The sequence below is a fragment of the Rhopilema esculentum genome, chromosome 10 (genome assembly GCF_057945365.1).
Source record: "Rhopilema esculentum isolate cy_ngs chromosome 10, ASM5794536v1, whole genome shotgun sequence".
Taxonomy (NCBI): domain Eukaryota; kingdom Metazoa; phylum Cnidaria; class Scyphozoa; order Rhizostomeae; family Rhizostomatidae; genus Rhopilema; species Rhopilema esculentum.
Genome location: NC_142824.1, coordinates 13875573 through 13892568, shown reverse-complemented (window position 1 = coordinate 13892568; position 16996 = coordinate 13875573). Strand labels below are relative to the sequence as shown.

The 16996-nt window shown below is 35.1% G+C and overlaps 2 protein-coding genes across 2 annotated transcripts in view; one reads left to right on the top strand and one right to left on the bottom strand.

The window, feature by feature from the left end:
* Positions 1-1992: 1992 nt before the first annotated feature.
* On the top strand, positions 1993-7440 carry LOC148959410 (uncharacterized). The gene is made up of 4 exons (XM_089110400.1): positions 1993-2436; positions 4985-5254; positions 5979-6269; positions 6769-7440. The coding sequence occupies exons 1-4, from the start codon at positions 2056-2058 to the stop codon at positions 7156-7158; spliced, it is 1332 nt and encodes a 443-aa protein (XP_088966526.1). The 5' UTR covers positions 1993-2055; the 3' UTR covers positions 7159-7440.
* A 184-nt stretch (positions 7441-7624) lies between these two features.
* Positions 7625-16996, bottom strand: part of LOC148959409 (uncharacterized) — a 28254-nt gene continuing 18882 nt past the window's right edge. Inside the window, exons 8-14 of the mRNA XM_089110395.1 lie at positions 16821-16870; positions 16061-16277; positions 14964-15560; positions 14445-14480; positions 13205-13694; positions 11850-11978; positions 7625-11284 (exon numbers count right to left, since the gene is read on the bottom strand). Of these exons, the coding sequence (XP_088966521.1) occupies positions 11876-11978; positions 13205-13694; positions 14445-14480; positions 14964-15560; positions 16061-16277; positions 16821-16870 (1493 nt within the window). The 3' untranslated portion in view covers positions 7625-11284; positions 11850-11875. The remainder of the gene's footprint in view (positions 11285-11849; positions 11979-13204; positions 13695-14444; positions 14481-14963; positions 15561-16060; positions 16278-16820; positions 16871-16996) is intronic.

The following is a 16996-nucleotide window of genomic DNA, read 5'->3' as shown; positions in this document are numbered from 1 at the left end:
TTCTGACGTCAAGAGGAAATTTCTGTGGAGTAAAAGTATTGAAAGAGTTAGGACTAAGTATTAGAGTTCCTCATTTCTTGTAAATATTTTGGAAAGTTATGCCGTTTTCAAGCTCTACGTCACAGCAGACATGTTTCCCTTCAAATATCGTAAGCGATTAACTTTCTTGTACATAATTAAAATAAAACATTAAACTGTACTTCCAAATTTCGGAAATAAGACATTCCTTTAACCAAGTTTTGGACATATCGTTCTGTTCCTGTCCTCTAAATCCTCTCTCTTTAACTGCGTTCACGTTTTTTTGCTTGAAATGGACTGCCCAAGTATGTAGGCTTGAAAAATTACCTTTTCTCCTGGCAGAAACATCAAAACGTCTAAATTTCTTGCGAAACCTTGACAAAATTTCCTGCAATTGAAAATGTCATTTTCTCTAGCTTAATCTGTTTAAATCGTTGTTCTAAAAATCAACTGTCATACTACCAAAGAATCAATTTTAAGTCTTCGATTCATGGTCATAACTATTTGAACAGCAGTCATTTTGTTTATATAATGTATCAGATAATCAGGGAGGACACAATACTCGTAGAACTTTTTCAAGATTAAAGTTAGTAAATCTGGAATTCTCTACGATCTTTGATTCAAATTTCATATCATTACCAGAAAACTAAATGCTGTTGTTGAAGCATTGATGAAGTCTATACAGACTAGCTCTGGGTTTCATGTTTGATTTTAATTTGTATCGTTGAATCAAGTAAATTACATGATATGTAAGATTAGTATTTTATGTTTCAATGATCAAAATGAATTTTCTAGATAAGGTCTCACATTGACCTCAACATTGATATGGGGGAGGGGGGAGGCATTGGTGGACACCGGGGTGTGCTCCAATACTTTGGAAGACATAGTCTTTTGTTATAAAACAATGGATAAATGCCCAACTGTGGTAAGGTCATAGACAAATATCTGTTTGTTTCACAATTTTTGTTCAAGATTGTAGAATGCCTAATGCAAAGAAATGAATTTATTATTAACTTGCTTTAGTTAAGTTGGTACCTGAAGATCACACTCGAAATGCCAGAAATTTTTCATAAGAAACAAACAGGGAATGAAGCGCTGATAATATCAGATGCTTGCTTTTTGGAAATTTTCATTTTTCGTTAATAAAACATGAAAAAATTATATATCACAAGAAAAAGTGTTCAATAAAAAGTGAGTAACATAAATTCAGTATTCATATTAAATCAAGCAATGACGATTTCGCGCTGAAAATTTTCTGTCAAACACGTTTATCAAGCACACAAGATAAAACAGTTTTGTTATTTCATATGGCGTTTGGGAAAGTTACTTCTGATTTTCGATTCATCATTCTTGCTATCTATTTTCCTGCTGACTTTTGATTCCAGGTTTGTACAGTTCATTACAAGAATCATTTAACAACAATTTATCAACACAATTTTCAGCACCCCTAATAATTGTCTCAGAACCTTGCTGAATTTAGCCATGTTGAGAATACAATCTTTAGCTGCGTAATGAACAAAACAATGGCACATTATAGTTCTTTTTAATCAAAGTGCGAACACGCATTGCTTATATTGCACAATAGATTTATTAACAAAGACTTGTTTACGCACATTCGCACGTTTTTGCTGTTGGTGGTTGTTGAGTTAAAACGGTGAATTTTTTTATATTACAATATGGAACTCATTACTAAACGTCTTCTATTAGAATGATCTCAAGGCAACAATTCTTAACAGGCCATGATAATTTATACCTGGATAATCAAGAGGCTACCAAATTTCCTTTGTTGTTTTCCTCCTCCATTGCCGTGATGATTAGGCAATGTATATTGGCCCGATGATTTTTCAAAAATCTTTGCTATCACATCGTACCTCTTTTTAAATAGTCCCCTCTGATTGGTTAGATCTTGCTATATCGATTCTCCCTCGTTTCCCTGAATTGTCACTGTGAATTGCTAGCACTCTGCGAAGGAGCAGTCTTTATACGGCATTAGGCTGAAAAACCATATTACCAAATTTGACAAGAAGGACGCCATAAATGGTATTACAAGAATCCAAGGCCTCCGAAATGCAAAATTTGGAAAACACTGCTTTCCAAGGTAACAGAGATGGCGGTCTAAGACGAATTCAAGACCAGGGACAACCAGAGCTCTTATTCCAGCGACACGAGAACAGAGTTGCCGGAAATGGAGGAAAATTTCCTACGTTGGTTATTGAAGATGAAACGAAAAATTATGTCGACGGAATTGACGATTCTTCGGATGGCGAACCTGATCCGAAGGTCCCAAGAGGGTCTCACGATTCTATTATGCGCCAGAAAAAGACTCGGGGAAGGGTGAAAATCAAAATGGAGTTCATAGAAAACAAACTGCGACGCTACACGACATTCAGCAAGCGGAAAACAGGGATTATGAAAAAGGTTTGTTTTAAAATTAACTCGCTAGGGGACTCGTAGATATCCTACCAACATTAATGCTCGAAAACTCGTTAAAAATTAACTTCCATTTTTAGTTTATTTGTAGGTGCTTAAAGCTGGAACAATTTCTTTACTCATTCCTCTGTCGAAATTTTCCAGAAAAGCGTATCAATAAAGCAGATGTTGCGGGCCTAAGATATAAGATTTCTTGCCAGGCGTTTTGGCCTAGACAGGCTAACTAGGTCCTACCTAGTGTTACATCAACATTGAAAGGGCAGGGCCAATTAACATTGATGAATCCACAGTCTACAGGCTCCTTATTAACCGAGAAAAGCATTTTTTCAATTTTTTTGGAATATTGCCATATTAATTATTAGATAACCAGTTGCTTCAAGTTATTTTTTAATCAGGCCATTGCTTAACAAATTTAGAATCAAATTAAAATGAAATTTAAAAAAATTTATTTGCAAAAAGTCCACTGCATTAGTTATTTGTTGTTATGCCCCTGGCTTTTATGCAAAAGTTAAGGAAGGCTATTAGCAAATACATTCTACACAAGGATAAATTGTGAGAATTTTATTTCTTGGTCCTCCTCTTTTTTGAGAGTACTATTTTGATTATATGACCTTGGGTTACAGGCATTTGGTAGACCTATTGTAACATTTTATGTTGTTCTAGATCTTTTTTTTCATTAAGGTCTTTGATCATTGAGTCCCTAGGAAACCTTTGAAAAAGCATTTATTGTTTCAGATTTGATTTTCTATAAAACATAGAGAAAAATCTATCAAATTGTGAGATTAGGATTATTGCTGCAGACTTCATGGGAAACATGTCTTCTAAACTCCTGTTCCCAAAAGGCAATGAGTCTATCTTAGAATATAATAAGGGCTATACTACAGGCCATACCAGGAAATAGATTTGCATTCCTATAGTCAATCGCACTGCTTGGCAAATCAAGCGGTACAATGTGGTGCAATTTGTGTTTTAACATAGTATTTATTAACATTTATTAACATGTTTATTAACATTTGTTGAAAGTACAAACTTTGAAATTTTTGCCCATTTCTAAATTATTTATTTTGCCCAAGGGGTTTTTAAAATGCTATCAGAAGTGGATATCCTACAGATAAAAGCAAAAATCGTACAGTGAATGGGAGCCCAGACCTGGCCGTTTGAGACGGGCAATCGCCCAAGCGTGCCTCCACGCTTGTCTCGGGTTAGCGAGGCGAGCTATTCATCACTCACCTCAATGTCAGTTGGCACGTGAACCGCCCGCCTTGGTCTTTCTTTCCTTTCTCGACACCTCTTGAATTAAAACTAAAAAATTGATAGGAATTTGATCCTCTATGTTTTGACTTTGAAATAACATTAATCACCTTTCAATCTCTCAGGAAGTCATCTACTCCTGTAAATTGGTTAACTACTTATCAAGTAACATAAAAAACGAAGCATTTTTAAATGCACAAGGGAATCCTTTGAATGGTTTCATTTTCACCAGAAGGCTATTTCGAAGGCCAATTTAAATGTCATTTGACAGGGTTGCCTTTAAGGTATTCATAAAATTCCTAACACATGAAACCTGAATCGTTTCAACATGGTGAGTAACCTGAAAGGATCGACTGTTGAGCAAAGAACTTTTGAAAAATACAACAAAGAAGCTGTTCTTGGAAGAAAAATTGAGGGGATCGATGAAAAGAAGATGTTGACATTCGTTTGGTGCAAACTTGACACTAAATAGCTTAAAACTTCCAGTAATAGCTGAATTTATTAGTTTTGCTTGATAAAATATGTGTATGTTCCTGTGACAACAAACTTGGACCAGGCCTGGGAGCCCTGTTTGTATAATATTGTTTTCATTTCATATCATACCAGCCTTCTGTTTATATGAAAACTATCCAATCTGATATGGCTCATATTACTTTGGCCTTTCAAAATGAAAATGCTGCAATGTGGGATGAAACCAACCTGATACATCTCTTTGCTTGTTTAAGTGTTTGAGTCCAATATCAAATAAAATTGCTGCTTTTCAGAGGCAATAAAATATAGGCGAACGGTAACATGTAAATGTGTAAACAGCAATTTTGTGTTGAATTGGAAAACTAAATACAATATGAAATGAAAGTGTTGTAGTATAAACAGGGCCTAAAATGTTTACTATAGGTGGTAACCCAAAGCCTTGTTAAGGCCTGCGATAAACCACATTTCTTGGGAATTGAGATAGGTGTATGTGTGATCGTGTGCTTTCCAGAGGATGGCCTGGTCGTATAACACTCAAAGGAGTTTGAAAACACTCTGTAAGCTTGGTATGTGTACATACTAACAAAGAAAGCAAGATATTTGATAAGGAATCTGTTTTATCAAACCATCATGAATAGAAATGAATAGAAATTGGAGATGTTCTGAACAGAGAGAAGAAGGAAGAGAGAAGGAGAAACTGAACAATATATATATAATTTGGGATGAAATATGTGATAAAGTTTGACACTGATAGTCCTTACTCATAATGTACCCCTTTTCTTACAATGTGCCAATTTGTGTAATTTCATTTTAGGCATATGAGCTAAGTACATTAACTGGTACCCAAGTTATGTTGCTAGTTGCGTCTGAGACTGGTCATGTTTATACATTTGCAACAAGAAAATTGCAGCCAATGATAACCTCTGAGAGTGGAAAGGCTCTTATTCAAACATGTCTCAATTCACCAGACCCAACACCTCTGTTAGCTCAACTAGCACCACAAAATCCATCAGATCAAAGAATGTCACAAACTGGATATGAGGAACCAGACTTACAGTACTCTGCTGGGGATGAAGATGTCAAAGTAAGTTAAGATGCAACTTTAGCACTCCAAAAGTATGCATATAACAGCTTGCAAATAATAAATAGTTGTTTGTTTGTTACATTCAATTCATTTTATATCTTCCATTTAGTAAATTTCTGTTTGTAGTATAAAATTTGTTACTGTTACTGTAAGTTTAATGTATAAACAGCATAAACATATAAAAATTGCAAGCATTGTAAAGAGTTGTGTGGCTGCAAGTAAGTGTGTCACTAATGAGTAAGAGCCTCACAACGAGTATCTTATTTAAGGAAAAAGCTCTTGCATTGAAAAGTATCCCTTTCTAAGAGACATAACCTTGAAATCAAATTTTTTATCAAGATACCAGTTGGGCTTAAGGTTATATTTGTTTCAAGCACACTTGCATGATAACAAAGTCCCATTGAGATACACTCAGTGTTTTGTACCTATCCTTTCATTGAAATTGCATAGATTTTTAAAGGTGTAGCCAGTGTAGGGTTTTTGAAGGCTCTCTTGCCTTTCCAACGGTTATATTTGGTCAAGATAACTCACAATTCCTACCACATATGCCACAATTCCTGTTATAAAGTCTTTAAGATAGCACCTCTGAGAAGACTATACTGATAGAATCAAATGAATTTTAATTAGACAAATAAAGCAACTGTGCAGCATATTGGTAACAGATAGACAACATATGCATATAATTCTGCCTTTATGCCTATGTTATAAAATTATCCCTTCATAGCCACAAACTTCTGAAATTCAATCACCATCAGTGATGACTGGAGTTCAGTTCACTCAAGGAGGCCAAACGATAACAACTTATATAACACCTGCTTCGCATGTAACCAATCAACCAACAGCAAGCCAGCAAGCACCGCAACCACCAAGGACAACTTCATCACAACAACCAACATATTCATTGCAGACATTACCAGCTGGGGCAGTAACTGCAATCTTGGCACCAGGTTCCCATCCCACACCTGTCAGCACTGGTCAAACAGTGCAAATCCACCAGTCTTCTGTTCAGCCACAGGTATTAATATTGACTATTTTATGGCATGATCAATAGTTGGGATAGGTATTTTCGGTAACTCATGCATAGTTATTAAATTCCATCCAAGTTGGCTATGAGTCGAGGCTTTGATTCAATAATGATATTGTACCAAAATCATGTATATAGATCTTTTTTGTTGTTGTTTCCTAAGCCTTTTATGTTGTCATTTCCTTAACCTTTTATTGCTCAACACAAAGATAAGTGTGCCAGTATTTTCCTGGCATCATAATTATTCTGTATTAATTTTGATTTGCCATAAGCCCTAAACCCCTCTAAACAGTACTTTCCTCTTAATAACCGGCAAATGATGATGTTCCAAAGTTGTTTGTTTCCAATGCTGTGTACAAGTTTCCTCAGAAACCTTATAATTTAAATTTTCCTCTGTCCCTCAGCTGTCCACTGTATTTGCTACCTTTTATAACTGATGACTAATATACCAAAGTGGTGTCATTGAAATGTAAAAGTTTCTTCATCCTAGATTTTGCAAGGTCAGCTACAAATGCACAAAATTCATCCGCAAAATATACTGCTATCGGGTAATATGTCAGGCGTTCAAGGAGGACACATCATTATTAGTCCAAACCAGCTTGGTAGCCAAGTAGTCATTGCAGATGGCAATGGTGTCCAGACAGTGACGCCAAACACTACTTCACCGTCACATCAACCGGAAAACATTATAATTGTCCCTAGCGGAGGGACAAGTGAGGTTCCAGTTGGCACTGTGCAGATGGTGTACAACACACCTACAGGTCTTGTGTATGTTCCACACCCCAGTGCTGTTAGCGTTAGCAGCCAGGCAAGTACGACAGCTGGAGCCGAAAGTATCACCATCCACCATCAGCCAAGCACCCATACTGCTGTTTCATAACTCCCATATGGGTGTCTACCAGGATGTCAGGCTCTAAATTGCAATCATCTTGAGTCCAACGATTGTATTTTTTACCCAGACCTGTTTATAGTTATTTATACAGTGTGTTTATAAACACGAAAATGTACTCTTGATCTTATCCAATTGGGAAAATCAATCAAATATGTATGACCAGCTGTAGCTAGTTTTACCTGTCTGGAAGGCAAAATGATGTATCTGAACTGCTTTTGTTCGTGAAATAATGATGACGCTATTGTTAGATAAACTGTACATTGATTTCCATGCTGTTATCTTTATGCAATCGCATCTGCTTAGTCGAATTTGATTTAATCCCATTTTTGAACGACTTTGCTCCTTATTATCGCTTCATCTCTTAACATGTGTCTTGCTTTAAAGTGACCTTGGCCAGCAATCTTAACCTTAAATGATTGATACTGAAACTTAAGGGAGGGAAATGATAAAAGACCCATTGCTGCTTTTGTTTTTTTATTAAATTATTTACTTTTCCACCCTGCTTGGACAATCTTTCTTTATTCTTGTTGAATAGGCCTGAGGAGCATAGGGCCCTTGTGCGCTGGTAATCAACTTCTGATAATCAGTGGCTCCTGTATTATACTTCTGAAAATCAGTGGCTCCTGATTTCGGAATCTTAATACCAGCATTGCAGATACACAATGAATTCGCTCTTTGTTTTCTAGACTATTTTGCAAACCAATGTCCTATAAACATTTCCCTCTGCCTATCATTTCACCCGCCGTAAGTAAAATTTCTCTACCGTTGCACCTCGTTCCAAAATCACTTTCGACTGTTTTATTTTGATTGTACTCACTGAGCTGATTTTAAGATGGGTTTGATCATAAATTAGAACGAACCGCTATCGTTATTCGAAGATGAGTTCCTAGTGATAATTTTCCAATGTACAATGTGTCAGTGCCTCTTAGATTCATTTTTTATGCAAACCATATATTTCATTGATCTCAAGTAACTAAAATAACTTGTTTTCCCGGGAACCTTTCAGATCATAATTATGTTTGTATCCAGTCATTGTAATCTATTTTTGAACCCAATACAGGTTAAAGGTTCATACATATATATGTTTTCAACCTGACCTGTTTAAAAGATAATAACAAAAGAAATTTACTAACCTAACCTAATTTACAATATTATATAAAACTAGGCTATAAAAAGAGAACGTAAATGTTTACATGTTTACATTTGATGTTGGGTGCAGACACGCCCATCGCTGCTAGCGTTGAGCTTCGAGAATATGGTTTCTCATCAAATTTTAAATATTTTGGTCTATTAAACGTTGTATTTCTGATTGTTGATGTGGTCTTAAATGTTGTTTTTCGAGAAAAGCCTTTAATTTTAATGGACATCATTTTGCTTGCGCTGAGTCGCTAACTTTGTTTCTTTGAAAGTAAAGCGATACTCTGTTCCCAGCATGAATGTATTGCCTAGGAAAGGTTGGGGAGTTGTGGTAAAGGAAAAACCCATAGTATACAGCAGATATAAGCAAGGATTGTCAGAAGATCCTTTGAAATATAGTGTAAGTCGTTTAGACAAAGTCAAAATGAACCAAAATAGGCTTGGAAGACACAGAAAGCAGATGACTCTTCCGAAATAAAAAAATATTGAGAGATTCATTACGGTGTTGCAGAACAATTGATGGCAGTATTAGCGGGAAACCCCAACGAAAGATTGCTTAGGTGGTAACGCGGTGTGTTGAGAATTGTTTGGCCGAGAGAACTGGCCCCAAAACATCTGCCCTTGAGCTATTTTCCCTCAACTTCAAATTCTTTTATGGAAATTGCTAAATTAATATTTCTCAAAAGACAGATAGAAAATTTAGACAAATCAACGATTTTGTCACCAATATGTCCATCATTTTCCAGTCCAATATTTTGGCTTTAAATATGCTCGGATACAGCATCTCGTGAAAATGATCTTTGCTGAAAGTGCAGGGGAGTGTTAGAAATTGCTGTAGAAAGCCTGAAATATCTGTTATCAACAATCGTGCATTCTCTTTACAACTAATTTTTTTCAGTTTTTGTTGCATAACCTACTCTTTCACCCAATTTTTCATGTTCATGATAGATATCTGCCCCTACCAATTGACCATATTTATCAAATCATTTTACAGTCGAGAATACCAATTTTTGTCACAGTTTTACTTTTAGGTAAGAGCTTGCAGCAAAGATGTGTCTTTTCAGCATATTGCTGAACGTTTAAAATTGTATGTTGTCCTTGTTCTATCGACGTTGGACTGATGTTGTATCGATGCTGTATCGATGTTGTTGAAACAGTCTTGTCATATCAGCAATTAATATATTTTTCCTAGACCATCAGAATATGCTTGTTAAATTGATTGTAACAAAAAAGTCAGTGATAATCGCAGTAACATTATAGAATATTTTCAATCGAATTCGAGTTGACAATTTGAATGCCGGCAGTGTGAACAAGAAAGATGAGAAAATAGACAATTTTCAAGGCAAAATGCTTAAATTAAAATATATTGAGTTCTCAATGCATGAAACTGATCTTGCCCTTTGCTGTAAAATATACATTTCAATCTAACTGCCTTCCAATATTTCTGAACTTCATTGAGTAAGAACACTGAATACAGTAGCCTCTTCATATGCTTATTGTCAAATAATAAATTATATATAAGTCGTTATTGGCCAGCAACGATTCTACATTTATGTGTGATGAACGTACAGAAATTCCACATGCAAGCACACGCAGGAATAAAGATTCCTTGGTATAATAACAAATTATTACCAGTTTTCATCGCTAAAATATATGTACCCAACATTTACAGTGAACCTGAATTACAATGCCAGTTAACGCTCCTGTTGAATTTCGATGGAAAAATGAGGGTAATGTTATGGGTAGTATAATTTTGTCAGACAATATTTGTCTAGGACTGGAAAGGGCTCTAAGGTAAAAGCACTAAATGTTACTATAACTCAGTTCCCTGGATTGAATGCAAAAACGATTTTTCTGCAGCCAGGGTGAGACCTAAAATGTGCTAATCGGCGAAGTCAATAAATATTTCAGAAAACGTCGTTTGAAAGAAATTTCTACACTAAAGGAGAAGTTAACAAGCCTTTGGGTGATGGAGAGGGCTCTTTTTGCGGGGGATGAAGGGTTTTGTGCGGTGTGCTGTTCTTGATAGATAGAAGAGCATTAAATTAAAGACAGTTTTGGCTTCTGTAAAAGTCTATGGCCTGATAAATGCCGTTGAAATGCAAAGGGCGCATTAGATTATCCCAGAATTACTTTGTATTTCCGATAATGCTTAATATTCCGTCTGACTTCTCTGCTATATGTGAATTGCTAACCATTCTAATTCTTACTTTTATAGCGCGTTAATTTAACCACTTCAGACGAATGTTTTGATGACGTCATCATTTAATGATTTTCCTGCATTTCTTCCAAGAAAGTAATGGCAGCTGGCCAACGGCCGGTGAAAGGGGTCTAGTCCGGTTAATTTGGAATTGTAGCGGTGGCGGCATAACGGGGTTTGACTGCAAAAGGTAAATTGAACATGAACTGTTCCAAGAGAAATGCTATACAAAGCCACGCGCAAAACATTTTGGAATCCGAAAGGAAATGTTCCTAAAGAGTTGAGAGGAAAGTCTTTAAAATCATCCCCGCCCTATAATTATTACTCTGGGTACCAAAGCCACATAAATTCAAGCGCAGATTTAGATTACACGAGCGGGAAGGTAGATACTCATCATCTTCCAACTTCTGTCTTCTAGTTCCGCGCTCGAAATTTATGGCTCTGGTACCCAGGGTACATAACTGTGTAGAATAAAATTCCCCTTCCCTACCATTAGGCAAGCCACCTCGTTATTGAGAAAGGAAATCTATAAATATATTTATAACATGGATGGGAGATGAAAAGATAAATGGAATTTCAAGGAACGGAAATGCAAGGAAAATGCGCCCAAAAACAAAGAATCCCAGCTTTATACATTGATAATAATATTTATATTATTTTTACAAACGGTCAGTTCAAGACGTTTCAAATTACAATTCTAACGTGAATCGATAATTGTTTTTCTTTAAAATTTGTTCTCTGTACATAATGCCAACTCTAATAAATATTTTGCTATTCCTGGAAAAGAAGGAGAAAGAAAACATGATAAAATACTTGCAGCCAATGAATCTGAAAAAAAATTCGAAAAATTTGGTTCAAACTAGGTTTTTCAAGCAGTTTTCGGGGTGGCTATATTCCATTTGGTAAACAATTTTCTGGTGGTACGAAAATTAAAAAATATCTTTGAAAAAAGAAAACATACAATTCTAAAGCTTTTCGTTTTCTAAAGCATTCTTAAGCTGAATGTTCTGACGTTTTATACTCTGAAGAGTGTCAGACAAATAGATTTAGAATTCTTTAAGATGCTTGCTTTTTTCAAAGCCATTTTCAACATTAATATTTCGTTTTTATTAGGACCAGCGATGGAAACTAGCGTGAATCAAAATTTAAAAAGCCAAATCTTAGATGCTTGCTTGAAAATTTACATTGATTGGCGGAATGAAACGGAGGCTTAATGCCAGTTTTAAAGTGTCTCAGCAAAGGCTGTCTTTGAATTGTTTAGCCAAAAAAAGAGTAATGGCTTCTTCAATCTTTTCTCATCATCTGTGCATTTAAGTAACACGTATGTACAAGTGGTACTCACCATTTTTTTCATATTTACATCAACCTCTACAGCTGCTCTTCTTGGTATACAACACAATTGGGTAAATCTTCATTTTGATTAGAATATGAAGAAACTCTTGTTATAATTATGCCCTCGGCACTCAGCGGACTAAAAGTGAGAATATAAAAGACATCAAAGAGAAGCACACCGCAAAAATATTCTCCCACGTTTTATGCTACAACAATGCCATATAATCAAGCAAAGTTTTATTAAAGGGATTTAAGCAGAAGGGGAGGCTGCATGCCCTCTAGTTTCAAATAATAAAAGAGGCCCAGTAATGTAGTTTGGTTTAGACGCTTTCTTTACAAATCACAAATGGATTATATACTAGCAGATGTAAATACACATTTTACAAATAATCAAATTAACTTAAAACAATATTTCTATAAATCAGAAGATAAATGGCAATATTTCACAGAAAATGTCGGATATCAAGCGACCGTGCTTATGATGGTTGGATAAATTGGTGTAATTGTGGGCTGAAATGAAGATGCTGGAAGTCGTTATTTTTGAACAAGCTGGCTAAGAGAATATCTCAAAAATAACGCCTGGCATCAACAGCAAGATAAAATCTCGAAACAATTGTGAGAATTGTTTGAAAATAAGTGCTCAAGGTAGCAAAATTACAGATCATTGCCACACCTGCTGTAAATTAAAGAGAAGTGCGAGGATTGCTAAGTGGTTATGACTTCTTTCAAGCTACAACCTTGAAAAGGCTTCCACTATTCAGCTCTGACTGTGTGGAACAGCATCCGTATTTCAATCAGAGAACTGCCAACCCCCCCCCCCCCGCAGTTCAAAAGATTAAAATCATACTTCAAGAGCTGAAGTTAAATCAAAACACGACTCCCTGGAAGAGCAGCAAATAGGTCCTAACAACTTATTGTATTTAGATTGTAAATTTAATTCAATTAGTTTTTTTGATACGCTGAAAGGATTTTTAGTATATAAATGATTTAATATGAAATATGAAATAACTGTTGCTCCTGATCTTACTTTGCCATTTGTTTAGACTTCTCGCCAAAATGATTTAAGACTAGCAGGAACGTCGAACAAAATGGTACAAATGTCACATTCTCTGCCAAAATTTGTGAAGAAATACCCCATGACTAAGAATCTTCCACTTCAAATCTTGTTTCTCTTTTCAGACATAAATTCTTTTCATACCTATGAAGCCCTACTTTTAAAATGCTTCGCCATTCCTTATAATTATCACACATGTAATTTGTGACTGATAGAGTATAACTTTAAGTGAACCATAAATGAAGAAACCTAGCTAGAAAACTATTCGTATCTTTTATCTTTATATATTTACTAATTTATTAATTCATTACCTTTTTGGTTGTATACAGCTGCAGTTGGCTGAGCTTCTTCCTGAGCTGTTTTCGCTGCCATACCCCGAGGTGCCTTCCGATAAATAGCCAATATTAGGGTTCATGTAGCACTCATTAAAAAATTTCTTGGCATTGTCACTAGAGGAACGCATGTGTAACATATTATGTTCTATACAAATGTCTTTACTACTGATCGCTTGCGAGTGATCGCTATTTGCCGACGAGCTTTCTGTATGACTGATTTGGTACGAATCAAAGTTATTGTTTATTGCTGAATTGTTCACAAGTATAGTTTTGTTAAAGTGCCCTGCGTCTATAAGGCGGCAAGGGTTGTTCATTGAAGCTGGAATAATTGAAGATGTTCTTCGGAACGTGAGAGCGCCTCGTCTTTTCGACATTTTACTCCAAATAAATATTGATGCGACTGTAAGAATTATGACAAAACTGATAGAAACTGATATGCCGATAGCCAGTAAGCGTCGGGATGATGCTGAAATAAATGAAAAATAGTATTTTAAATTATATTAAATTACTCCTTATGAAGTTTTTCCTCAGTCAAAAATAAATCATTGGAACAGTAAAAACCAACATACAAAAATCTCAACTTTATGGATCAGACTGAACAGTCTCTTATAAAAGGAATACTTTTTTAATCTATATTAGGATGAGTTTCGTATAAGAGGAAAAAACTAGCAGGACAAGCCTGGAAAATGATTGCACCCGTACATTCTTGCAGAAATCAATTTGATTTTTACGGGGAAATGTACCATACACAATAAAATTGCAAGATAGTTGGTTAACTTAGACTAAAATTTGTTCTTTGCGCTGTTATTTGAAACTGCCATATGAATTCAGGCTCAACAGTTTTTGATTGATGCACAACACTGAAAAAGTCAGACTGCAATTTTTTGATTTTGTTTGTATAAATGAAATTCTTATATTGAGGTTTTACTGCACTGTAATATTTCCTCATACTTCAGTTATAGATTTTGCTGGAAAACGTTTCAAAATTGAGTGCTCTAAAAAACTTTGCTAATGACAATGAGAATATTTAGAGAGCTAATACACATGCACAACAATAAAATTGTAATTGATTTAAGTTTTTAAACGGCACAGTACCTCCTAAAAAGTATTATATAACGTCGTCAGGGTAGAAAATTGTAACGATTGTTTTTCTGGAAAACTTAATCTTTAATTATACATAAAATGTTTCTGCTAAGTAAGAGAATCAATATCGTACCTCTCAATTCTACTTTCTGTCTTGAGATTATTATAGCTGAAAGAGAAGTTGAATTTAACAGCTCATTCAGTTGAAAGAAGGATCTGTTTCGGGTTTTGTTTTATGAATCAGGAATGACTGTAAAAAGGGTAAAAAACTTACACTACTAAACCATTCGGATTATTTTTACGTGAAATAACGGAAAAGGTCAACCCTTACATTGCAATGATAAGGACACGACAAATTCAGTTTAACAATATTGCGTAAATGTACACATTTTCTTGAATTTGTTTAGATAAATACTTTTTCATTTGTTTTAACATTCTTGAACAAAAATCTAAATAAAACAATTTTAGAATATACTGTAGTTCGTTGAATTGGTTTGAGTACTTTGTAGCTAAACTTCAAATTAATCTAATGTAATTTCCAAATTTATTTGAACTCATATTCAAGAAAAGTGTCCACAAGGAGGGACTCTAGCGCCTTTCGTAGTTTCTTAATAATGATTTACTAAACCTCTGTACAAGTCATTAAACTTACCACTTGTTAAAGCTGGTGATTCAGACGCAGATGCTGTCCCCATAGCTGCATCTATGCTAACTGTGGCATCTGTATTAAGACTTTTCGTGGCCATATCTGGCAGGATGCTTAAAAATGATGTTGGTTTATGGGTACCAACAGTTTTCAACGAAGTTGAGAGGTAAGCAGGTTTAGATTCCCCCGTTGGACTAATTATCCTTCTGCTCGATTCGTATACGTCTGTTGTTCTTACCAAACGCGAACTTGGAGAAGCAGAAATTATACTTGTTGGTTTATTCATCGAGCTACTTGTTTGATGCACTGAGATTTGTGTTGATAGTCTTACTATCGTTCTTGTTATTCTCGTATCATCTTCTTTGCTTTTTAAAGAACTGTATGATAACACAGATCGCGATGAGCTTTTTCTTATGAAGGCATCCATTGCCGAATTAGAAACTGTTTGTCTTGATGAAGTGAATTCCGTGTTCTGTAGTGCCGTTGTAATTAACAGCATTGAATCTGTTGCTTGATAAACATTTGTCGACGAAAATACCAATGTTGAGTACAATGTATTTTTCTCTACTTTTGATTGTAGTATGAGTTTTGAGGACCTCGTAGCTAGTGGAAAAAAATAAAAAAAATCAAGATCTAACTTTATCTACGAACTTTAATACATTTAGAATAAATATTAATAAAGTTTACTTAAAAAAAGATTTTATATCATTACAGATAAAAAAGTACGGGATAGTTAGCCCTTATTCAAAATGTTTTTAAAGCAATAACTGAAACATGAAGTCATTTCTTTGAATATATTCGTTTGTTTGAAATAGGATGTTGTTCTCTTGACATATTTATAGTTAGTCTCTCTAAAAATAACTCTACTTAAAAAAGTTGCGAGAAAATACTTTTTTCTACTTGTTTTTATGTAATTTATCTTCATGTTTTTTTCTGTTTAATTTTACGAATTATGTATTTCTAATATTACAAACTGAGCTGAACTGAACTTAATTCAATGAATCGCTTGCACATATATGGCAATCTTTTGACTCTGCAAAACATCAGGAAACATTAGATGACAAGCAATGAGCCACTTTTCCCCACCGAGACCATTTTCGTACCTTGAACAAAATTTGATGAAGGAACATATGATGTAATTTGTGATTGACATCTGTTTCCTGTGTATCCATGATGACACCAACACACCGGAGTGGCACTACTCACAAGACAAGTACCATTATTTTGGCAGTGATGCGACACACATAAGCCCAGTGTTGTCTCGCAATGGGTTCCTGTGTACAGGGTGCTGCAAGTACATTTGTAGCTAGATCCAATGACCTGAAGAAAAAAGATCGGAAGTTAACTTTCTCTTGTCTAGCAAGTGTCCACAATACAGGGAATTCACTGAATTTGTTTTACATTGTGATTAAGTATGCGCAGGCAAAACGCATCCAGTAACTATTCGAATTTTCAGAATTATTTTATCAGGTTATCAAATATCTCAAAGTTCTGGGCACTGTAACATTTTCAGTAACCCTAGATAACACTGTCACAGTAACCAAACGAAGTATGGAAGTCAAATGAAGTATAGGTAGGAATATTAATATATAGAAGATGAAGTACATGTTTTAGGAGTTCGTCTTCTATACATTAATATTCCTCTATGATTAATTCATCTGCCATGACCGTATCATGATTATTATCTACAGCTCAGAACAATCTTACTTCACATTAATCTAGTCGTTACAATAATGTTGCATTCTATTAATGTTACTATTATGCTATTGGTCTACGAGGACAAAATAGTTTGTGGAAGCAAATTATCCCTCAATAGCTCAGGGCATTGTAACATTTCTATGAGATGCAAGTAACTATTCTCACCTGACAAGTCCCTCCATTTTGACACGGGCTACTTTTGCATGGATTCAGATCTTTTGAGAGGTAAAAGAATCGAGTCAATGTGGAAATTGAAAAAGATAATAAACGAATCAGATCAATAAATAAGTTAGAAAAAAGTGTCCTTGTGATAGTACAAAGCACATTTGTAGCTTGTTTCG